This window comes from Schistocerca nitens, chromosome 3, assembly GCF_023898315.1.
Source record: "Schistocerca nitens isolate TAMUIC-IGC-003100 chromosome 3, iqSchNite1.1, whole genome shotgun sequence".
Lineage (NCBI taxonomy): Eukaryota > Metazoa > Arthropoda > Insecta > Orthoptera > Acrididae > Schistocerca > Schistocerca nitens.
Genome location: NC_064616.1, coordinates 674,496,219 through 674,521,638, shown reverse-complemented (window position 1 = coordinate 674,521,638; position 25,420 = coordinate 674,496,219). Strand labels below are relative to the sequence as shown.

General features: G+C 39.7%; 1 protein-coding gene across 2 annotated transcripts in view; it reads left to right on the top strand.

The window, feature by feature from the left end:
* Positions 1 to 25,420, top strand: part of LOC126249708 (protein Wnt-16-like) — an 879,813-nt gene that overhangs the window by 786,700 nt on the left and 67,693 nt on the right. For both annotated transcript variants that reach the window (XM_049951388.1, XM_049951387.1), the window contains exon 4: positions 10,723 to 10,864. In XM_049951388.1, coding sequence (XP_049807345.1) covers positions 10,723 to 10,864 — 142 coding nt within the window. The remainder of the gene's footprint in view (positions 1 to 10,722; positions 10,865 to 25,420) is intronic.

The window sequence follows — 25,420 nt, the reverse complement described above, 5'->3', positions numbered from 1 at the left end:
CGATGGCCATCGCCCTCGTACGCCACACATGGTACGTAATGGTGATGCCGCCGGATGTATCTGGTGGAGAAACGACTGGCATACCCGCTTCCCATTAACCGTCATGTACCAGATAGATTGGACATCTGACGCAAGACTAGGGACGTGTACTGCCCACCACATGGCATTCTGCCGAATAAGGGGGCGTTTTTCTTCAATCGCATTTAGCAGAATCCGCGACTGCAGCAAGGCATATACACTACGTTCACCGTTGGTAGACATGGAGGGAGAAGTACGATCCGGAGATAGCTGTATTCAAGAAAGAAATAGCTCAAGTAGAAAAAGGGCGCTGGGAAATGTGCTAGCGGCACTGGGGCAATGAGCGAACACAGGGTAAGGGCCCTCAACAGGGTGATGAGGTGAGTTGGAGTACAGCACCACATTTTGACATGCATGCTTACAAAGAGGGTTGTAGCTCGATGTTGGACATGATGAAGAATGAGGCCTCTTTTGCCCTTGGGAGCGTGAGGGACTCCTAGCTGACTTTAAATAATATGCCTTAACTCACAAAGGAACTCAGTGCACCCAACCTGCATCTGGCCATTCACGACAGAATAAGGAAAGTCTGTGCCGGGTGTGGAATTTGCGGCACAACATAAGCGACAGCATACTAGGTCCATTGCAGCATGTCCAGGGTGTGGAATTTGCGGCGCAACATAAGCGACATCATACTGGGTCTATTGCAGCATGTCCAGGGTTCAGAGTCGATTGTCAAGGAGCTCTGCGTGGATCTGGCATAATGAAGAATGGTCTGGCATGTGATCAAAAGAATCCGGAAACCCCCAAAAACGTATGTTTTTCATGTTAGGGCATTGCGCTGCCACCTACTGCCAGGTACTCCACATCAGCGAACTCAGTAGTCATTAGACATCGTGAGAGAGCAGAATGGGGCTCTCCACAGAACTTAAGGACTTCGAACGTGGGCAGGTGATTGGGTGTCACTTGTGTCATACGGCTGTACGCGAGATTTCCACACTCCTAAACATCCCCAGGTCTACTGTTTCCGATGTGTTAATGAAATGGAAACGTGAAGGGACACTTAGCGCACAAAAGCGTACAGGCCAACCTCGTCTGTTGACTGACCGCCGACAGTTGAAGAGGGTCTTTATGTGTAATAGGCAGACATCTAACCAGACCATCACACAGGAATTCCAAACTGAATCAGCATTCACTGCAGGTGCTATGACAGTTAGGCGGGTGGTGAAAAAACGTGGATTTCATGGTCGAGTGGCTACTTATAAGCCACACATCGCGCCGGTAAATGCCAAACGACGCCTCGCTGGTGTAAGTAGCGTAAACATTGGACGATTGAACAGTGGAAAAACGCTGTGTGGCGAGACTAATCGTGGTACACAATGTGGCGATCCGATGCCAGGGTGTGGGTGCGGCAAATGCCCAGTGAACTTCGTGCCAACAGTAAAATTCGGATAAAGTGGTGTTATGGTGTGGTCATGTTTTTCATGGAAGGGGCTTGCACTCCTCGTTGTTTCGCGTGGCACTATCACTGCACAATCCTACATTGATGTTTTAAGCACCTTCTTGCTTCCCACTGTTGAAGAGCAATTCGGGGATGGCGATTGCATCTTTAAACACGATCGAGCACCTGTTCATAATGCGTGACCTGTGGAGGAGTGGTTACACAACAAGAACATCCCTGTAATGGACTGTCCTGCACAGAATCCTGATTTGAATCCTATAGAACACCTATGGGATGTTTTGACACGCCGACTTCGTGCCAGGCCTCACCGACTGCCATCGATACCTCTCCCCAGTGCAGCACTCCGTGAAGAATGGGTTGCATTCCACAAGAAACCTTCCAGCACCTGATTGAAAATATGCCTGCGAGGGTGGAAGCCGTTATCAAGACTAAGGGTGGGCTAACACCATATTGAATTCCAGCATTACGGGTGGAAGGCGCCACGAACTTGTAAGTCATTTTCAGCCAGGTGTGCGGATACTTTTGATCACATAGTGTAAGTGCCTACTCTTAAGGGCCACAGATCACCACAAGTCGACCGTAAATTCAATGGTTGGTTGATCTGGGGGAAGGGACCAAACATCGAGGTCATTGGTCCCACCCTGTAAAAGGAACCATCCTGGCATTTGCCTCAAGCAGTTGAGGGAAATCACAGAAAATCCAAATCAGGAAGGATGGACACAGGTTTGAACCGTCATCCTCCTGAATGCGAGTCCTGTGTGCTAACCATTGTGTCACCTCACTCATTAAATTCAGTGCCCAGACATCGTATCACGTTGCAGATTCACAGGGAACGATGCATTCATCAGGTAGCCCACATCCTATAGCCAGTGGGTGAGATTTGAAAATGTTAATACCACTGCCTAAAGCAACGCTGTATGACTCCACCCTCGCCTACACTGCTAGAACATAATTACTGCTGCACAGGAGTAGGACCATGTCATCTGTGTAGGCCATGCAACAAAAAGTGTGGCCACCAAGAGTGACTGCCGGTGAGGCATTGGCGAAGGCTGTTAGGTAACGGTTCCATGGCGAGAGTGTACAGGCTAGCAGAGAGAGAGCATTCCTGCAACACAGATTGGTGTACCAGGATGGGCAGCGTAAGATGACTATTGTACAAGATCTGAGATGTCATATCCTGGAGCAGACACATTATTACCACCACGAAACTGTCTGGGAATCCCATATTCTGCATCACTGCTGTCGGATAGGAGTGGTAAACCCAATCAAAGGCCTTGCTGAAATCAAGGGAGCCAAAGACCCCTATCATGCACCGTGTCCACGCAAGAGTGGTCATGTCATGGTGCCAACATAACACAGTCCAGATTTTGTAATCACCTCCTAAAGATGCTTGATCGTGTTAGACCACAAAGGAGGTGACCCTTCAAACGTGCCGGCCGCGGTGGTCTCGCGGTTCTAGGCGCGCAGTCCGGAACCGTGCGACTGCTACGGTCGCAGGTTCGAATCCTGCCTCGGGCATGGCTGTGTGTGATGTCCTTATGTTAGTTAGGTTTAAGTAGTTCTAAGTTCTAGGGGACTGATGACCACAGAAGTTGAGTCCCATAGTGCTCAGAGCCATTTGAACCATTTGAACCTTCAAACGTGAGCTGGCAAAAGCTCGGTAAAGAGCTTCATGTCAGAGTTCAGGAGCGACAGTGGACAATAGTCACTGATACAGGTTCCACCATTTGGTTTATGGACAGGAACAAGCAACCCTTCGAGAAAGACACCAGGAAGCTGTATTGAAAGGGACATCAAGTCATGGTGTACATCTGTCCAGGCTGGCATTAGTAACTGGCGGTAGATCCTGTGGAGCACTAATAGGAGGCGAATGTAGGAGTGACACTTTGAATTTCCAGGGACCTTGCACGATCCATACCATCTGGCAGCACAAGGTGACAGTGCTCATATAGGCTGCATGATCAGGAAAGCCAACGGCCATATTACAGCTGCCTATGTGCCCCAAACAATGGAGCATGAGAGATAGACACGATCTATGCGGCTGGAGGAATGGCTGGTATAGTGCGTGAAACCCTCCCTGTCGCCATGTACATGCTCCCACATGTCCTCAAGTCATTGGTTGGTGATTATAGTGAAGAGTGCTGCACATGGAGCATAGTGTGGCAGTTGGTGCTTTAGCTTTGGGGTTGAATTAAAATCCCCATCAAAAATTAAGGCGTTCTGATGTCCCGTAAGGAGAGGTGTGACCATATCTATGAAGAATGCGGACTGTTTACAGCGACGGCCCCATCCAGTAGAGCATGTAGATGGTTATGGTTCTGACATCATGGAGTACCATAACTGTTGCGTCAAGCAGAAATGTGAAGTCTTCCGAAATTATGCCGTTTTGGAGAAGGATTTCCATGGCACAGCCAGTGGCGAACATGTAAGACATGTGAGCAGTGTATCTGAAAGTGCCAATGAAATCCACAGCATAAGCCTCCTGTAAGAAGGCTATGTCTACAGCTGCTGCACTGAGCATATCTTGCAACATCGTCAGTTTATGGTACACACAGATGTTATTGACGCTGGGAGTAGCCATTTGGCATCGTTGGGTCTCCAGGTCCACTAATAAACTGACGTCCTCTCTGCCAGCAGCCATCCATGGATGAACAGCCACAGCATGTGTTGTTTGTCAGTCAGTGTGTCAGTGCTGTGCCCGACACCTCTATTGGAACACTCCCTTCTGTGGCACCAGGCAGTAGCACTGTGTCATTCTGTACCTGATATTCCCATGAGCCCGTTAGTACAGATGTGGTGTCCTTTGGTGGGTCATTCCTCGTGCGTGTAGGTAGGATGCCACTCAGGATGCAAGCAGGAGGGATCAGCATCGCTCTGTCACTACAACATAAACCAGTGTTGGGGTGAGATGGTGGAAAAATACCGTCAAACATCTTAGCATCAGAGGACATGACATCAACGGACATTTAGTCATCATCATGTGGCCCAATTCACAATAGTCACTGATACAGGTTCAACCATTTGGTTTATGGACAGGAAAAAGCGACCCTTCGAGAAAGACACCAGGAAGCTGTATTGAAAGGGACATCAAGTCATGGTGTACATCTGTCCAGGCTGGCATTAGTAACTGGTGGTAGATCCTGTGGAGCACTAATAGGAGGCGAATGTAGGAGTGCCACTTTGAATTTCCAGGGACCTTGCACGATCCATACCATCTGGCAGCACTCTATGTCATGGTCATTGGTGCTAGGCCTTTGGTTGCAGTGATGTGACTAGTGCCAGATCAATCTCTGTGACAGCAGTCATTGTCTGTGATGGGTCACGTGGGTCTTGCAGAAGATCAGCATTTGGTGCAGTGACTATATCTTAGGAGATAGGAAGGACAGTGGATGGTGCAGTGGGGGTATTTTCATTGAATGGTGTCTGTTAAAGCTGCCGTCGGAGATTTTTTGTTGACATGTCCTTCCTGGCCAAACCCGGTGTGGTCAGTCACGATGGCACCTATGTGTCTGTCTGGATGCTTAAACATGAGGTGTTGAGCATGGCAGCTTACAGTTTCAATACATAGTTCTTCAATATGTGTCTTGACACAGATAACGTTTCCACTGGTGGAAAACTGAATGCCAGTTACATCCTGTTGAACCAGGTGAAGACCCTCCCTTATAAAGTTGTATAGTTCAAAAGGTCATTGTCATGCATTTTCTGCTTGGAATCTGATCTTGATCATTCCACAATGGTAAGAGTGTGCCTTGGCTTGGTTGTATGATAAATGTAGGTGGATATAAGCTTTCAGCACATGTAAGTAGAGACACTGCATCTGAGGATGCATGGTGCCACACTGGGCACTTCCATGATGAGCTTTCGTGCTTACATGCTGTTCGGAATCGTAATGGTAGTGGCTGTCCATTGCCTCCTTGCCATAGGAAGGAAGGCAGAAGTCAATACCATCCAGGCACTATTTCCACTCTATGTCATGGTCATTGGTGCTAGGCCTTTGGTTGCAGTGATGTGACTGGTGCCAGAACAATCTCTGTGACAGCAGTCATTGTCTGTGATGGGTCACGTGGGTCTTGCAGAAGATCAGCATTTGGTGCAGTGACTATATCTTAGGAGATAGGAAGGACAGTGGATGGTGCAGTGGGGGTATTTTCATTGAATGGTGTCTGTTAAAGCTGCCATCGGAGATTTTTTGTTGACATGTCCTTCCTGGCCAAACCCGGTGTGGTCAGTCATGATGGCACCTATGTGTCTGTCTGGATGCTTAAACATGAGGTGTTGAGCATGGCAGCTTACAGTTTCAGTACATAGTTCTTCGATATGTGTCTTGACACAGATAACGTTTCCACTGGTGGAAAACTGAATGCCAGTTACATCCTGTTGATCCAGGTGAAGACCCTCCCTTATAAAGTTGTATATTTCAAAAGGTCATTGTCATGCATTTTCTGCATGGAATCTGATCTTGATCATTCCACAGTGGTAAGAGTGTGCCTTGGCTTGGTTGTATGAGAGACGCAATACACAAAAAATGCAGCAAGAAGTAGAAAAGGAAACCAGTCGCTCACACACTAATGCAGGTGGGGCATAAGCAGATGTCAACTCCTTACAGCTATGTGCACCAAATTGTGACCAATTTGGATATCCATGCATGAAGTGAAGTGTAAATTGGCTGGGATGATAGCAAAATATATAAGGGGGCCCACTGAAACTCATGGGAGTACCTCTTTTTTAGGCTAATATCAGTGTCCAATCATCCAGCATTGATTGAAATTAATCTTAATGAGAAGCTCAGACATGCAGGTACTACAGATGGTAAAATATCACAATATTCTCAGAACAGTACAGAGAAATGTAATGTTAGCTTGTCACATGATTCTCATAAATGCACAGTGAAAAATAATGTAAGTGTATTGCATCAGAATAGCAAGGAATTAAAAAACAAAATAGATGAGGTTCTTGTTTGTTTGGATTTCGAAGCTGAGGGTGGAATAGACGTACTATGCCTATCTGAACATCATATAGTCACAAGTATGGAAATGATAAATGTAGGTGGATATAAGCTTTCAGCACATGTAAGTAGAGACACTATGGAGAGAGGAGGAGTTGCCATATTTGTTAAAATATGTCACTGTGTGAAAAATTTGGAAACATAAGCATTTTGTGTAGAGCAAGATATAGAAGCATGTGCATGTGAACTTAAACTAACTAATGGTACGTTTATAACTGTAGCCGTGTATTGGTCCTCATGGGGGAAAAACTTGGATTCTTTGTTGTGCTATCTGTTAGACAGAGGGAAGCAAATTATTGTTTGTGGGGATTTCAATGTATATTTTCTGAAAGGGTCCAATAGAAATCTTGATCTTGAAGTATTACTTAGTTCTTTGATTTTCCTACTCAGGTAGTACAGGAAAGCAGCACACTGATTGATAATATTTTTATAGACCAAGATAAACTTAATCACATAAAGACATTCCCTGTTAAGAATGGTCTGCCTGATTATGATGCACAGCTAGTTACAGTATACGACGTGGCCCCACACAGTAATGCAAAACAGTCGTCCAAAATAGTGTGTTCAATTAACAATTACAAATTGAAAATTTTAGGGAAATCCTGCAACAGTTAGACTGGGATAAGGTATACCGGGAACCTGATGTCAAATTGAAATATAATTGTAAGATACCATTTAAAAATCATGGCTTCCTAAAGGGATAAAAATATCTTGCAAACAGAAAAGGGAAATGTATCTCATAGCTAGGAGGAGTAATAATTCAGAAGCAGTGAAACATTTATTAAAACTACTGCACTGTATTAACAAAAGCTATCAAAAAGTCCCGAATAAGTACATTATGTCTGAGATTAGCACATCTGATAACAAAATTAAAGCATTTTGGAATATTGTTAAAAGGGAAACAGGGCAACTGAGAGCACAGGAGGACTGTATTTCTATCAAACTCAATGAAAATTTGTTAACAAGAAGTCATTTTTAATAATCATTTTTAAGTGTTGTAGAGAAAATACAAGTAGGATCCAGTTATTCATTGGAAAATGCAGGGCAGTACATGGAAGAGGCAATACCTATGCAATCTGATAAAACTGTAATTCAACTCACCTCTCCTACTTGAAATTAGGAAAATAATAAATTCACTCAAAAGTAAAAGCTCAGTTGTAATGGATGGCATTTCCAGCAATTGATTGTGTGAATCATTAAATTTTTCTTGATAAGCTTAAGCATTGTGATATGAGTGAGACAGTGCACAAATGGTTTAATTCATATTTAACTGGAAGAATTCAGTCTGCAAAAATCAGCAGAGTCATCTAACTGTGGAGGTATCAAGAATGGTGTCCCATAGAGTTCCGTTTTGCATCCCTTATGGTTCTTAATATATATTAATGACAGGCCACTCTGTAATCATGAAGATGCAAAGTTAGTTCTTCTTTCTGATGATACAAACATAGTAATCACACCCAACAAACAAGAATCAGCTGAGGAAATTCTGTGTAATGTCTTTCAAAAAATAATCAAATGGTTCTCTGCAAACTGACTCTCAATACATTTTGAGAAAACACAGTATATACAATTCTGTGTAGTAAATTGCATAGCACCATTGATAAATGTAGATTATGAACAGCAGTCTGTTGCTAAGGCAGAATATTCAAAATTTTTGGGTGTGTGCATGGATGAGAAATGGAATTGGAAGAAATACATCGATGATCTGCTGAAACAGGTTCAGCTACTCATGCTATTAGGGTTATTGCCGATTTTGGTAATAAAAACGTATCAGTAAATTACCCTACTATGACTATTTTCATTCACTGCCTTCATATGTCATCATATTTTGGGGTGATTCATTATTAAGAGAAAAAGTATCTATTGCACCAAAGCGTGTAATCAGAGTAATAGCTATAGCCTACCCAAGATCACCCTGCAGACATTTATTCTAGGAACTCAGGATATTCACTTATGAAATTTGTTACTAATAACCCACCCCAATTTAAAAATAACACCAAAGTGCATAGTTACAGCACTAGCAGGAAGGATGATCTTCACTATTCTGGGTTAAATCTGACTTTGGCACAGAAAGGTGTGAATTATGCTGCCACAAAAATCTTTGTTCATTTGCCAAATAGCATTAAAAGGCTGACAGATAGCAAACCAACATTTAGAAACAAATTAAAAGAATTTCTGAATGACAACTCCTTGTACTCAATAGATGAATTTTTAGATATGAAGTAGTAGGCCCTAACTCTAAAAAAATTAATTTATTATTTTGTGTAAGGAAAACTTATGTTCAAGTGGCACATTCCGCAGCATTATGAAATATCATATTCATAATCTATGGAGTAAGTGTTAATGTATGTATGTACCTTTATGTATGTATGACTCACAGCCTGACCCAAACTGCCATACATCGTCATTCCTGCGTCACAACCAATACTTGTACACACATTATGTAATTCTTGAGTAGGGGAGGACATTTTAATTGAACGTTTCTGCCTGGTATGGCCATATAAATATGATATTGCAGTGCCTGAATTGTTAAGAAGAGTGATGTAGTTTTCCTTCTGACATGCATGCATGCCAGCAGAAATTTTCATTGCTGGCATTCCCTTATGCAACTGGTGATACTTCGTATTCGAATATGTGAACATGTTGCATGATTTTCGTGCATGCATGTCTGAAGCAACATTCATCATTCTTCTTAATCAACATAGGGACTGAAATATTGCTTTCACTTTTCTTTTATCAGATTTGCTTCATGCAATGAAAATGTTTGTGTCCCTCATCCGATAGATATTTTGCATTTTAGTAACGACTGCAGGGAATGAATGAAGGAAATAGTTTCATTGTCAGAAAAATATATATAGTTCAAAATTATCATAAGATCAGGGCTGCAGAAATAGTTATAAAATATTTAATGTCGACAAATTAAAGTCTTGATTGATGGAAGTCGTCTGTAATGTAACATCATACAATGCCTTGATATTCTTTCCTTTGATAGTATCTTGCGTAACAATTACATTTGCCACAGTTTAGTTGTCAATATGAACTGCAAGTTATCCAAAAAATTAATGATGTGAGACAGTTTCAGTATGATTAAGTGCTTAAAATTCACGTGTGTGTGCATTCAACTTCACGCTACAAGGCGCCAATTCGGCGCTAGGCAGGAAAGGCTATACAAACCACTGTTGTAAGTGATTCTTTGTGCAGCAAAAATGAGTAATTTTAACATTAAAAAATATTTGCTGTACGCCATCACAGCTAAAATTTTGACAGTGTGTTTCTTTCGGTGCATCCCTCCTATGTGAAAATTTCCGAAACATGGATCAAATGGCTCTAAGCACTATGGGACTTAACATATGAGGTCATCAGTCCCTTAGACTTATAACTACTTAAACCTAACTAACCTAAGGACAACACACACATCCATGCCCGAGGCAGGATTCGAACCTGTGACTGTAGCAACAGTGGAGTTCCAGACAGAAGCGCCTAGAAGTGCTCCGCCACAGTGGCTGGCTGAAAATTTCCTGGTTAGTTGTAGACTGACAACCTTGCCAGTTTTACCTTCACACATAAATCTCTATAGCCAGAAAAAATGATTGCATTACTAAAAAATTTCAAATTATAGCATTTCTCCCAGTATATTTTCTGATATCCTGCTAAGCAACATTTCTCAGGAAATTGATACACAGTTGCTTTTGCATAAATCACATCACATGAAGTTATGCCAGATCATTAAATATGTTACGGTCTTAAAAACAATAATAATAATAAGAAGAGAAAGAAGCTAAAGAATGTCTGTGGTTTACAGAATATGGTAACAGGAACAAAAGAGAGACAAAAACAAAATACCAGTTGTTGTTGAATACAATTTTTCTTGAATATTAAGTAAGTGTTTGCTTTTCTATCTTATTACCATATTCTGCCATGTATCAATGAAGAATTTATTTAACATTAAAATAAAATTTATGTTCTTAATTTAACTGTCACTATAAATACAAATATTAGAAATACATATTTCTTTGCCATATAATGACTGCAGTGGAACCAAAATTGTTCTCAAGTTGATTAATAATTTATGAAATGAAATGCTCAATTTCTCAAAGCATCCTAATTTATGTATAAATGTACATATCTTTCAGATGGAATGAAACATTTCATTTCACTGCATTATACCATTTACTTTACCATACAAGCAAGTAATTTTTATATCATATCATTTTTTTACAAATCTAAATTTTCTTTTCAGTGACAATTTGCAGTTTGGTCTGAACTTTGCTCGGAGATTTGTTGATGCAGCAGAGAAGGTGAAGCCACCCACTACCAAAAATAAAAGAGCGTGGAGCATAAGAACAAAGATGAACCTGCATAACAATGAAGCTGGAAGGCAGGTAAATAAGCTATAATTTGAAGCATTATCAGTTGTCATCCATAGTTCTGTCAAAATGTCAAAGAATTAGACGTTAAAAACACACAATTAAATAATTTTGGAAAATTTGCTTCTTACGTATGCCGTACCAAGTAGTGAAGTTATACATGAAAATGTAGATATCCTTTCATTTTCACTTGTATGTCCCCCTTTCACTTCCTCTCTCTCTCTCTCTCTCTCTCTCTCTCTCTCTCTCTCTCTCTCTTTCTGTCTTTCTCTCTCTCTCATCAGGGTGATGTCACATGGCACCACGCTTTTGCACATTTACAGAGGAAAGTTGTAGGCACCTTTGAGCCAAATTTCAAACTTCTGTATTGCATTTGGGGACAATTACTGGGTTTGGAAACGTGACCTTTTAATTCTGTTTTGAAGTGTATGTGTCTGCATGTGTTGGTCCTAGATACTAGCTTTGAAGGAAAAAATACATAACCCATTAGGACATCCTAACTCTCTGTGTGTGTCTATTTTAGAGTTACAACCTCTTTGATGATACTGGCATATCCTGGGTGAAATACAGACAATATTATAAGTGAAGGTAGCTACTTTCCATATAGGGAAAGAACTGGAGTACAATCGCTCAGCTATTGAGTCTGTGTTTTCTTATGAAGCATACAGACACACAAATGCAAACACAGTGACGTTCTGATGCTACAGCCCAACTAGGTAGAGCTGGAAAGCTGGACACAGTGGAGACAGGAAGCTGGAGGGGCATAGTGGATAGGAACATTAAGAAGCAAATAGTGAAATAGGCAGCTGGTAGAGGATGGGGGGGGGGGGGGGAAGGGGGGAGGGGGGGAGGGGTAGGAGGAAGCTTCAAGTAGGATCAGATAATGGAAGAGGTAGAACACCATGGTAACAGTGTAGGAAAAGAATCATGGATATAAAGACTTATGAATCAGAATAAAGTGGGAGAGGCACAGTGACATAGGGAAGAATAAGAATTTTGTAGTTGAAGGGGAACAGAAAGTAGTAGTAGCAGGGGCAGAGTTGGCTGAAAAGCAGGGGCTAGCAGAAACTGATACAAGTGTGGACTGTAGAACCCAAGTGAGAGAAGGCAGTTCCCACCTACCCAATTCCAGGAAGCTGATTTTAAGTGAAGAGGCTCCACATGGTATGGGGTGTGAAGTAGTGATTGACGTTGACAATTTTGTGCTCAATGTCGTTCTGCCTTCGAATTGTTGACATGTTTGTGATCATAGTTTGGCAGTGCCATGTCATCTGGCTGGACAGCTGCTTGGTTGTTGTATCCGCATAAAAGGGTGGGCACAAATTGCAATGGGATTGGTCTGAGATATGGCTGCACTAACAACTGACTCTTCCTCTGGTAACTTACAACTTTCTGCATTTCCCAAGATTATGCTCCTACCTTTCATTTGCCACTTCCTCCACCTACTCTTTCTTGTTTATCTAACCTGTTCTACTTAACACAATCCCCCATCCCAATCATATCTCAGTGATGTAGCTTTGTGTATCTGCGTTATGTGATGAAGAATTCAAGTTCATAAGTTGGATCACCATGTTATATGTCTTGTTTGTGTGGTTATCTTTATTCATTCTATTGCCAATATTTCTTCTGCTTGGGACTGTTTATTTGTCCAATAGTTACACAAGTGTTTATTTTCTGTTTCAGATTTTCTATTATAATTAACATTACGAATGCCACTGTTGATCAAAATTTTACAACAAATAAAGTCAGGATACTGAATAAGATTTTTAATCATTGATATATAACAAAGTTGTACAGAATCTTTCGTCTAAGATAAACAAATTCTATAACACATAAGACACAACACACTTGCTAAATTAGTACTTCTGCTGTTACTGTATGTGAAAAATTAATTTGCAATTATACTGTATCACATCGTATCCTGTAGAGCACTGCTATAGCCATAGATGTTCACACATCATTTTATACTACTGAAGAAATACAGCAAAAATTAAACTGGGTGCTGTTCAAAACAATAAATTAATGAATGTCTTAAAAAATTAACCCCTGTTCTGGAGTCTCTGTCATGGTTGACAGCTCTTTTTTGAGTTACAGTATTTTGACGACATCTATGTGTAGTTTTCTCATGGTAGTTACCAACATTTTCTTAGTTTTTATTTTATTTTTGTTCATGTGGCTCCTGTGAGAGGATTTCAAATTCATGGCCCTCTCAGGAGTGTTGCATGATACCATATGAGAAATTTTGTGAAACAAAATGACACTACTGCAGATATACAATGATTTACACATTTCAAATACATCTCTGATCTAACTAAATGTAGTACTTATTTTTTATGAGACAGAGTGACTCTACTGCAGAAATACAGTAGTTAACATATTAATAATGACTGTATAATATAAATAACAGTACTTTGGCATCAAGCTATCTTTGTGAGAACATTATTCCATTTTAATAATTTTCTTCATTTTTTTTACATTTTTAATGCTATTATTAGAGAAGTTTCAACGCATGTTTCCCACCTCCATAACCTCAGAAACAATAATATAAAATTACTAACACACATCCCTGACAATTGTGTTTCAAAATATCAGGATAAATATCCAGACATCTAACATAATTATATCATGACTTCCCAGACATACAGTACAGTAGTTTTTCTATGTAATTTGCATAAATTGTGTTTTTAGTAGACAGTATTTTGTCTTAGTACAAGTACAAAAGATGAAAAGCATTCAGGAGAGTACACAAAAGTCAAAGCTTGAAGATTTCAGACAGCTCATGTGAACTAAGTGAATAGCAACTGCAAATACATGTGGCTTACATGTTCCAGATCTATGTTGCAGTAACACTGGAACATTAAGAAAAAATATTGTAGGAAAAATTGCTAACTGTGCAAACAAGCATGTCATCCTACATCACAGCGAGAATTCTCTCTTAACATATTAATGTTCACACAACAAATCATAGCATATTAATCATATTTTATTTCCTGTTATCTTATGACATAATTTGTAAATGACACTACTACTTCTCTCTTAACACATTAATGTGTACACAAAAAATTCTAGCATATTAATAATATTTTATTTCCTGTCATCTTATGAGATTATTTTTAAGTTACACTATTAAAGACAATATGATAAATTCAGGAAATTGTAAAGTAACAATGCACTAAGTGAAAATGGTTGTCAAAAGAAAATATGTGCAACACTGGGACTTGAACTTCTTTGTCACTTATGTTTTCTTCTAGTATTCCAAATAATACAACCAGAAGAAAAATCACTGCTGGGAGAATGCATATGATGTGGCACCATGGTTATTGTGCCACAGGGAAATGAATTGAAATGAAATGTAGTCAATGGGGATTAAAACAACAGAGATGCAACAGCATGAAAATCATTCATATTGTTGAACCAGCAATATACTGAATACATAATAATTAATGAAATTTCACACCACACCAGGATTCAAATCCATGTTTCCTGATTTTTGGAAGTACCTACTTTGAAAATAGCCAAGTATCACAAGGTTATTGTTCATAAGTCCAACAAAGAGCGTATAGTACTCATCAGCAAGATTGGAAAAGCAAGGCCAAGATGGTCTGTGGCTGGCCTAAATGTGTTTGCCTGTATAACCTGGCATCAGCACATGCAACACTCCACGCCATGCCCACTGACCTTATCAAACATACCAGTATGTGTAATTACATATATTGATTCAAAGATATGTCCAGTGGTATTAGAAGAATGTCAGTGATTATGGAAATCTGAGTCCATACTGAAAACATGTTCAGGTAGCCTAATGATTAAGGTAACTGCTCATGAGTAGCAGAATACCTAATTTCAAGTCCTACTGCACCACAAATTTCCATTTGCCAATATGTGTTCATTAGAATACAAGTAAGTTCAGAATTGCTGAACAGTTTTCACAGATATCATTTCATGCTTTTGCAGCTTTACTAACTTCATTCCTATTGACTACATTCATTTCATTTCAGTGAATTTAATTCAACTGAAACAAAAAAGTGCGCTTACAACTGGCATTAACATTTTGCAATGAATATATTCTATGTAATAGTGTCAAATATGTATTGATATCAAGAGTGTACCAAGAAACTGAGGTAAGGAGGAGGAGTGTGAGCCTCATTTTAGTTGCTAGGAAGAGGGATGGATGCAGGAAGTGATACACAATTTTAAAAGCAAATAAAAATCTAAGCCATAGGAGAACTGTGTTTACAAACCAGCAAATACACTAATTCCACAACTTCAGTAGGCTATTGCTACTTACTGCCTACTAAACACTTAACTGAGAGAGTTTTGTGAGGAGAGTGAGATTTGTATGTATTATTGTGCTGTCAGGCAGGTAACTTTCAGCTGCATTCAGATACACTTGCTATATTCACATTTTATAATATTATTTCACCACTGAATGACAACATAAGTGAAAGCATTATGAATTAAAGGTTCAGTGCTACTAAAATTTGCTGAACCCAGAGTCATTTTCCTCTTTTGGTAGCAAGGAGAACAGCAGTGAATGCTGCAGTAGTTTTGCAATTTCACAATAAATGGCTTAGTAGATGTTGTCAGATTCTTCAAACTGAAACTGAACCGATATGTCTTCTGGCTGTGTGTAACGGGCCAAAATGTGAGTTTGGATGTGCAAATGTCATAATTTTCTGTGAAACAGGGTGGAGGTGGGTGGGAGGGGGGAGGGTGGAGGGGGTACGGGGAGGGGGGGAAATTGCAGCTGCCCTTCTCCTTTTTCCCTATTGCTGAGTATGTCGTTGATTGGCATATTCCTTTATGGTTATCTCAAGTCTTACAAACATGTTTATGTTCACAAAATAGACAGGTTTGTTAGGAAATGATATGGCATATATATGTTGTTGAAGTCAGATATTTATGTAGACATTTGAGAGGTCTAGCATGTAGTTTTCATTTTGCAACATCTTGGTTATCTACGGTGAAGTTTGTAAATGGTCCGCCTTTTTCGTCGATTTTGCTAATTGCTGTAATCGCACTATTTCACTCCCATTTACGGAGCTTGTTAGCACTTGATGTTAGGTTGGCGCCATTACAATGCATTGTAGCAATCACTGCTGCTTGCTGGATCGCTGCTGTGTCTCGATGCTGATGCTGGCTCTAAATCTGGTTGTCTAGGGTAAAAACATGAGGTCCCATGTTTTTCATGTGCTTTTGATGATAAACAACGAGCGAAACCAACACATATGTAAACATCAAATATTTATTACTTTGGTGGCCATATTAATTCCACTGTCCACCAAGGACCATAACACAACACAAAGTAGTACTTCCTTTACATGTTCTTTGCATTGTTTTTCCATCCCAAACAATAACACAGAAACACACTTCACCAAAGTGACATTCCGACTGCCTCCGACTGCCTCTCGACCCTTCTCGCTGCTTGTATTTATAACATTGTCAAAGAACTACTAAAAAGAGATATAGTTTATAAGTCACATGTACATCTGTTATCATAATTTGTGCAGAAAAGTTATTAATTTGCATCAAGTGACATAATTTAACATGTTATTAAAATGACAGACATATTTGTTGACTTGACAGAATAATTCTTTGTTACAAAAAGGCCGTTGTTTAGAAGTTTGTCAATTGACTTCTCTAATTTGCATAAATAAGTAAGTAACATGAATTATTAAGAATTACATTGGTTTTCATCTAAAATAGGATTGATTACGTGAATACTGAGTGAAAACGCTCCTAGTGAACAAATAGGTTTCACTGGGTGATTTTTATTTAAGGAGATCCAAAATACCTAAGTTGGTCACTATATTTCGTACTTCATATTAATTATTTAAGATAAACTTAGTGTTTTTACATGATGACATTTGCTGTATCAGTGATCAAGTGATATTAACTTTTGTGTGGGTCAGTTATTCATTATAATTTAATGGGTTGACTGTTTATGGAGACATGTTATGCAATCATTGTTAACATACACAATAATTTTTCTATAATCATAAATACTCGTTAAACTGGTTGAATTTGGAAGGGATCGCATACTTCATTAAAGTAAAGCCTTTAATATGTTCCGTTACAATACCCCCCTCGGGTAATATCATTTACAGAATGTTAATGATATTAGCCGACTAAGACAAATGTGTCAATTACTATGCATAATGTGTATGTATACAACAACCGTTACACCATTTCAAAATGACTTTTTCCTGCAAATATTTTAGTTGTGTTGTTTCAGATGCACTTTGTGTTATGGCTCTCAGTATGACAGCATAATAAAAATATTTAGTAATATATGAAAGTAAAAAAATTGTTAATCTTTGCTCCCAGTGAGCCACAATGGAAAATGATCAAAACAGACACAAATGTATCACATGCGATGTTAAGATATATAAAAAATATATGTAAATTTTTTCAAAGTCAGCTTTCATTGAGTCACAGAATATTCAAGATAATAGAAGGAACATAAATATATTACATAGATGGACAGGTCAGATGTCCATAGGAAAATGTTGCAACTGTCTGCTCGTTTTGAGCCACATAAAGGAAATGAAAACAAAGAACATAATTATAAGTATGGACATGATATATAAACACAAACACTAGAGAAGTCACATGTATGAATATAATATGCATTTAAAAAAAGAAAATATTTAAAAAACTTGTCTCCCATTGAGACACATAGTCAGGATAGTACCAGAACATATTAATACCAAAATTGCACACTTAATTTGGTCACAACATAACACAAACATCAAACTTGGTGAACATCTGATTAGCTGTAGAAAATTGTACACAAATCTTATGCCTAAGAAAAGAATAGTAACAAAATGATGGGTCTTGCACAACAATTTTTGCATTGTCTTTTATATTTGGTGCAAGTATGTCCCATATTCAACAATACAAAAAGAAAGTAATAAATGTTTGTCACCTTCTTGCCCATTGCAAGTAAAGAAGATATCACAATATTTAATATTCAATAGTGACAATAAAAATATAAAAACCTTGTCTCAGATATCTGGAACTTTTCCAGGGTCTGTAGTGGTAGTTGCTATTTGACACATCCAGTAAAAATCTTTGCTGGTAACACGCTTTACGGAAAATGGGTAAGTAACTGTATTCAAACAGGGAAATGTGCTTAATCATGTTTATATGGTTTCAATTCAGTGATGTTTCTTAATCCAAATAACCTTCTTGATCTGGGAAAGATAAGTCTGTACGCCTTAGGATGTGGGCTTTCTTTTATTTCAAATGGACAACCTAGCTCAACATCTTTGTCTATTTCAGTATTTTCAAGCAATAGATCATTTTCAATTTCTTTAGTTCCTAAGTCTAATGTCTCTTTCCTACACTTAGACACATCCCTCTCTGTTAGCAAAGCATTGACATTTAAACATAAACCTTTGCTTTCATCTGTTCCTCTTAACACTGTGTTGCCACTCAACAAACTATTGTTTTCACCCCATTTTTTATAAAGTCCACTACGGATTCTTATCCACCATATAGGATACAAGGTTGCACTTACCTTTGCTAATTCTTTCCAAAAGGCCTCTTTGTTTATACAGTTCCCATAGTTGTTCCACAAAACTTCTAAAAACTTTTCCCCTTTTTCTTGAAAACACACATTTACATTCCATCCCTTTATATTTTCTTTAATATTATTATTATTACCATTCTCATAGATTAGTGTTTCATAGTTCCCAATAGGCAATAGCTTGTCCTCAGATACACATTCCCTAGTCTGCATTTCACTTAAATTAACCTCATTATTACCCATGTTTGTCACATTACTTACCTTTACCACATAATCACTTTTCAATTCTACAAATATTTTTATTTCTTCCTCCACACTCTCATCAATAACATCACTTGATTTAGGATCATCATTTAAATGTCCCTCTATTACTTCTTCCTCCTTCTCCACAACAACCCCATTTTCAGTTTCCCCCCTATGTATCTGACTCTCAGCAATTGCGTCTTTGGCTCCATTAAACACTTCGTCATCCCCCTTCTTATCAAATAAACCCCCCAAAATAGATTCTATTTGTGGTGTGTCTGACTTGTTATTAACACCATGATCTTTTTCAGCCCAACTATGGAACTCTGCAATACTTTCAACTTCTGCACTTTCACTAACTACCTGTGCTTGAACACTGTTTTTATTAACTGTATCACTTTTACTCATAGTATCCCAAAACCTTTTATTAAATTCTAATTTATTCATTCTAACAACATCAGTATTTTCATGGTATTTACTCTTTACATTGTATCCTCTCCTTTTCCAGTTTCGGTTATGTGTTGTCCTGTCATAATATTGTCTAGCCCCAAAACTACAGACATCTAGTGGGACTGTCCACCGTTTCCCGGCTGGTTTCCTCAGTCTGTCCGTTTGTAGTTGTTTTGTTCACTAGTTTCAACAAACCCCCTTCTCTCTTGTTCTCTTCCCCAATACCTATTTCTATAATTCCTGTTATCTCTCCTCCATCCTCCCTCCTGTGTATTGTTTCTGAAACCATTTTCATATCTCCTATCTCCCCTATTTGGAGCATTATTTCCAGAATTTTCAAAGTCTCTCCTCCCATAATAATCTCTATTTACATTCCTGTTCCACCCCCCATACTGGTTGTTGCCAGAGCCAAAACTTTGGTTATTTTCTCTTTCCAAGGCCCTATCTAATCTATCTACAAATTTCAGGAACTCTTCCATTGAATCGTCTGGTCCATGGACCAATTCCCACTACAGTCTCTCTGGTAATCTTCTTTTTAAAACATCAATTTGTGTCATAATATCAAAAGAGTTATTCAAATGAGCAAGTTTTTTCAATTGATCTCTGCAAAATTTTTGCATTCCCCCTACTTTCCCTCTATACACTGGTCCATTTAGAAATTCTGACTTTAATCTGGCTTGTATGGACTGTGACCAAAATTTACAAATAAATTTAGCTTCAAACTCTTCAAACGTATTCCAAGAATCATTATTCTCATTTGCCCAGGATAGGGCCTCTCCTTCTAGAAACCGTTTTACTAACTTAATTTTTATGTTATCTGACATTCCTACAACAAACATATCCTTACATTGGTGAATAAAGTCAATAGGGTGCAGATTTTCACCAGGAAAGCATTTCACTAGGATGTGCCCATACATTGTATTTTGATTGTAAAACACTTGTTTTGACATTAATGCATCTTCCAATTGTGTATATTTAGTGTGTATATTTTCTACTTTTGTATCTACATTAGTGGTATACAGGTTGTATTTTTGTTTGAGGTTTTTTGATGTTTTGTCTATTCTCTGGTCTAATCTTTCAACTTCAGTATCTACTCTGTTGTAGATGACAGCAATGCTGTCTGTGTTCGCTTGTATGTTTTCATTTAAACTTTCAACTTTAACTTGAAATTCTTTTCTGAAGTATCATCTGTTCGCTAGTGTTCTTACTGAGGATAGTTTTAATTTCCTCACACTTTTCATTGAGATGAGTACTTAATAGATCAAAATCCAAACTTAACTTATCCAGTCTATCTGTGTTTTCTTTAAGTTTCAAACTTACTTGTTCATTTGATTGTTTAAAATCCAAACGTACTTGTTCACTTGATTGTTTAAAATCCAAACTTAACTTATCCAGTCTATCTGTGTTTTCTTCACTTGATTGGTTAAGTTGCGAGCTTATTTGAGTTGTAAACTCTGCTAGCCACTCTGTTAAGTTTAATTGTTCACCATCCCCTGGTTCAATTTTTACATTTCCTACGATCTCATCCCTCTCAGGTAGAGACATGTTAACAATTAATTATTTTAAATGACAACAACAAAATACCTTGCTTTATGTAGCTATGCTATGATTTCATGATCGGTGTTCTTGTTGGCTTTCTTCACGTCTATTCGGTTTTATTGAAGCTGAAGTCTTGATTTATGAATTCCATTGACATAATCCAGATGTTAATCTTCCGAGCGGTGAGATGATAGTTTTTTGTGGTCGCACAAACACACTTTATTTATTTATTTATTTATTTTTGACATATTTTCACTGTTGACACACTGCACAAATAAACATTTTTGGAATGCTAAGCACTTACGAAATTTATCGCTGCACTATTATCATCGATGCACTTAAAGATCCCGGCTGAGCCCCCACTTTTGTAATGGTCCGCCTAGTCGTAGATATTAAAGATCCCGGCTGAGCCCCCACTTTTGTAAATGGTCCGCCTTTTTCGTCGATTTTGCTAATTGCTGTAATCGCACTATTTCACTCCCATTTACGGAGCTTGTTAGCACTTGATGTTAGGTTGGCGCCATTACAATGCATTGTAGCAATCACTGCTGCTTGCTGGATCGCTGCTGTGTCTCGATGCTGATGCTGGCTCTAAATCTGGTTGTCTAGGGTAAAAACATGAGGTCCCATGTTTTTCATGTGCTTTTGATGATAAAGAACGAGCGAAACCAACACATATGTAAACATCAAATATTTATTACTTTGGTGGCCATATTAATTCCACTGTCCACCAAGGACCATAACACAACACAAAGTAGTACTTCCTTTACATGTTCTTTGCATTGTTTTTCCATCCCAAACAATAACACAGAAACACACTTCACCAAAGTGACATTCCGACTGCCTCCGACTGCCTCTCGACCCTTCTCGCTGCTTGTATTTATAACATTGTCAAAGAACTACTAAAAAGAGATATAGTTTATAAGTCACATGTACATCTGTTATCATAATTTGTGCAGAAAAGTCATTAATTTGCATCAAGTGACATAATTTAACATGTTATTAAAATGACAGACATATTTGTTGACTTGACAGAATAATTCTTTGTTACAAAAAGGCCGTTGTTTAGAAGTTTGTCAATTGACTTCTCTAATTTGCATAAATAAGTAAGTAACATGAATTATTAAGAATTACATTGGTTTTCGTCTAAAACTTGGGTATCACGGGGATATCAACCTCATCCCGTCTGTCCCCAGATCGGTCTGCTGCTGTGGTTGCCCCGGTTGCTGCCCGCAGTGAGGCTGAGCCCTCGTCTGTGGTTGATTGGGAGGTCGTTCCAAGGCAGTGAAAGACGTCCCCGGAGGCTGATCAGAAAGCCTCCCCGGTGCGTCTGACAAACAGGTTTCAGGCACAGTCTCTGGCTGAGCCAGATGCAGCTGCCTGCCCCGTTTCAGAGGATGATTCTCAGTCTTCAAGGTCCGGGCAATCACAGAGGGTGGGCTTATTGGTAGTTGGGAGCTCCAATGTTAGGTGCGTAATGGAGCCCCTTAGGGATATGGCGGCTAAGGAGGGGAAGAAATCCAGTGTGCACTCCGTGTGCATTCCGGGTGGAGTCATTCCTGATGTGGAAAGAGTCTTTCCGGATGCCATGAAGAGCACAGGTGCAGGTGGTGGCACATGTCGACACTAGTGACGTGTGTCACTTTGGATCTGAGGAAATTCTCTCTGGATTCCAGCAGCTATCTGATTTGGTGAAGGCTGCTGGTCTTGCTTACGAGATGAAGGCAGAGCTCACCATCTGCAGCATCGTTGACAGAACCGACTGCAGACCTTCGGTGCAGAGCCGGGTGGAGGGTCTGAATCAGAGGCTCAGACGGTTTTGCGACCATGTTGGCTGCAGATTCCTTGACTTGCGCCATAGGGTGGTGGGGTTTCGGGTTCCGCTGAATAGGTCAGGAGTTCACTACACTCAGCTGGCGGCTACACGGGTAGCGGAGGCTGTGTGGCGTGGACTGGGCGGTTTTTTAGGTTAGAAGGCCTCGGGAAAGTACGGGGTGGGCTGCAATCTCAAAGGGTGCACGGCAAATACAGGACGTGCTTGGATCCCGGAACAGTCGGAATTGTAGTTGTAAATTATTGTAGTTGTGCTGGGAAAGTCCCTGACCTTCAAATGCTAATAGAATGCACAGAAGCTGAAATCGTTATAGGTACAGAAAGCTGGCTAAAGCCTGAAATAAGTTCTGCATAAATTTTTACGAAGTCTCGGACGGTGTTCAGGAAAGATAGAGTAGGCAGAATTGGTGGTGGAGTGTTTGTGTCTGTCAGTAGTGGTTTATCTTGTAGTGAAGTCGAAGTAGATACTCCGTGCGAATTGGTATGGGTAGAGGTTATACTTAACAGCCAAACTAAGTTAATAATTGGCTCCTTCTACCGACCCCCAGACTCCGATGATATAGTTGCGGAACAGTTCAGAGAAAATTTGAGTCTCGTAACAGATAAATACCCCACTCATACGGTTATAGTTGGTGGGGAGTTCAACCTTCCCTTGATATGTTGGCAAAAATACTTGTTCACAACCGGTGGTAGGCAGAAAACATCTTCTGAGATTGTCCTAAATACTTTCTCCGAAAATTATTTCGAGCAGTTAGTCCACGAACCCACGCGAATTGTTAATTGTTTGCTAAAACACACTTGACCTCTTAGCCACAAACAATCCAGAGATGATAGAGAGCATCATGATTAGTGATCACAAGGTCGTTGTAGCTAGGCTCAATACCGTTTCTTCCAAATCCACCAGAAACAAACGCAAAATAATTTTATTTAAAAAAGCGGATAAAGTGTCACAAGAAGCCTTTCTAAGAGACAATCTCCATTCCTTCCGAACTGACTATGCAAATGTAGACGAGATGTGGCTCAAATTCAAAGATATAGTAGCAAAAACAATTGAGAGATTCATACCTCATAAATTGGTAAGAGATGGAACTGATCCACCGTGGTACACAAAACAGGTCCGAACTCTGTTGAAGAGGCAACGGAAAAAGCATGCGAAGTTCAGAAGAACGCAAAATCCCGAAGATTGGCTAAAATTTACAGACGCGCGAAATTTGGCACGGACTTCAAAGCGAGATGCCTTTAATAGGTTCCACAACGAAACATTGTCTCGAAATTTGGTAGAAAATCCGAAGAAATTCTGGTCGTATGTAAAGTACACAAGCGGCAATACGCAGTCAATACCTTCGCTCCGCAGTGCCGATGGTACTGTTACCGACAACTGTGCTGCTAAAGCGGAGTTATTGAACGCAGTTTTCCGAAATTCCTTCACCAGGGAAGATGAATGGAATATTCCAGAATTTGAAACACGAACAGCTGCTAGCATGAGTTTCTTAGAAGTAGATACCTTAGGGGTTGCGAAGCAACTCAAATCGCTTGATACGGGCAAGTCTTCAGGTCCAGATTGTATACCGATTAGGTTCCTTTCAGATTACGCTGATACAACAGCTCCCTACATAGCACTCATATACAACCGCTCGCTCACCAATAGATCTGTACCTACAGATTGGAAAATTGCGCAGGTCGCACCAGTGTTTAAGGGTAGTTGGAGTAATCCATCTAACTACAGACCTATATCATTGACGTCGGTTTGCAGTAGAGTTTTGGAGCATATACTGTATTCAAACATTATGAATCACCTCGAAGGGAACGATCTATTGATACGTAATCAGCATGGTTTCAGAAAACATTGTTCTTGTGCAACGCAGCTAGCTCTTTATTCGCACGAAGTAATGGCCGCTATCGACAGGGGATCTCAAGTTGATTCCGTATTTCTAGATTTCCGGAAAGCTTTTGACACCGTTCCTCACAAGCGACTTCTAATCAAGCTGCGGGCCTATGGGGTATCGTCTCAGTTGTGCGACTGGATTCATGATTTCCTGTCAGGAAGGTCGCAGTTCGTAGTAATATACGGCAAATCATCGAGTAAAACTGAAGTGATATCAGGTGTTCCCCAGGGAAGCGTCCTGGGACCTCTGCTGTTCCTGATCTATATAAATGACCTGGGTGACAATCTGAGCAGTTCTCTTAGGTTGTTCACAGATGATGCTGTAATTTACCGTCTAGTGAGGTCATCCGAAGACCAGTATCAGTTGCAAAGTGATTTAGAAAAGATTGCTGTATGGTGTGGCAGGTGGCAGTTGACGCTAAATAACGAAAAGTGTGAGGTGATCCACATGAGTTCCAAAAGAAATCCGTTGGAATTCGATTACTCGATAAATAGTACAATTCTCAAGGCTGTCAATTCAACTAAGCACCTGGGTGTTAAAATTACGAACATCTTCAGTTGGAAAGACCACATAGATAATATTGTGGGGAAGGCGAGCCTAAGGTTACGTTTCATTGGCAGGACACTTAGAAGATGCAACAAGTCCACTAAAGAGACAGCTTACACTACACTCGTTCGTCCTCTGTTAGAATATTGCTGCGCGGTGTGGGATCCTTACCAGGTGGGATTGACGGAGGACATCGAAAGGGTGCAAAAAAGGGCAGCTCGTTTTGTATTATCACGTAGTAGGGGAGAGAGTGTGGCAGATATGATATGCGGATTGGGATGGAAGTCATTAAAGCAAAGACGTTTTTCGTCGCGGCGAGATCTATTTACGAAATTTCAGTCACCAACTTTCTTTTCCGAATGCAAAAATATTTTGTTGACCCCAACCTACATAGGTAGGGATGATCATCAAAATAAAATAAGAGAAATCAGAGCTCGAACAGAAAGGTTTTTCCCGCGCGCTGTTCGGGAGTGGAATGGTAGTGAGATAGTATGATTGTGGTTTGACGAACCCTCTGCCAAGCACTTATTTGTGAATTGCAGA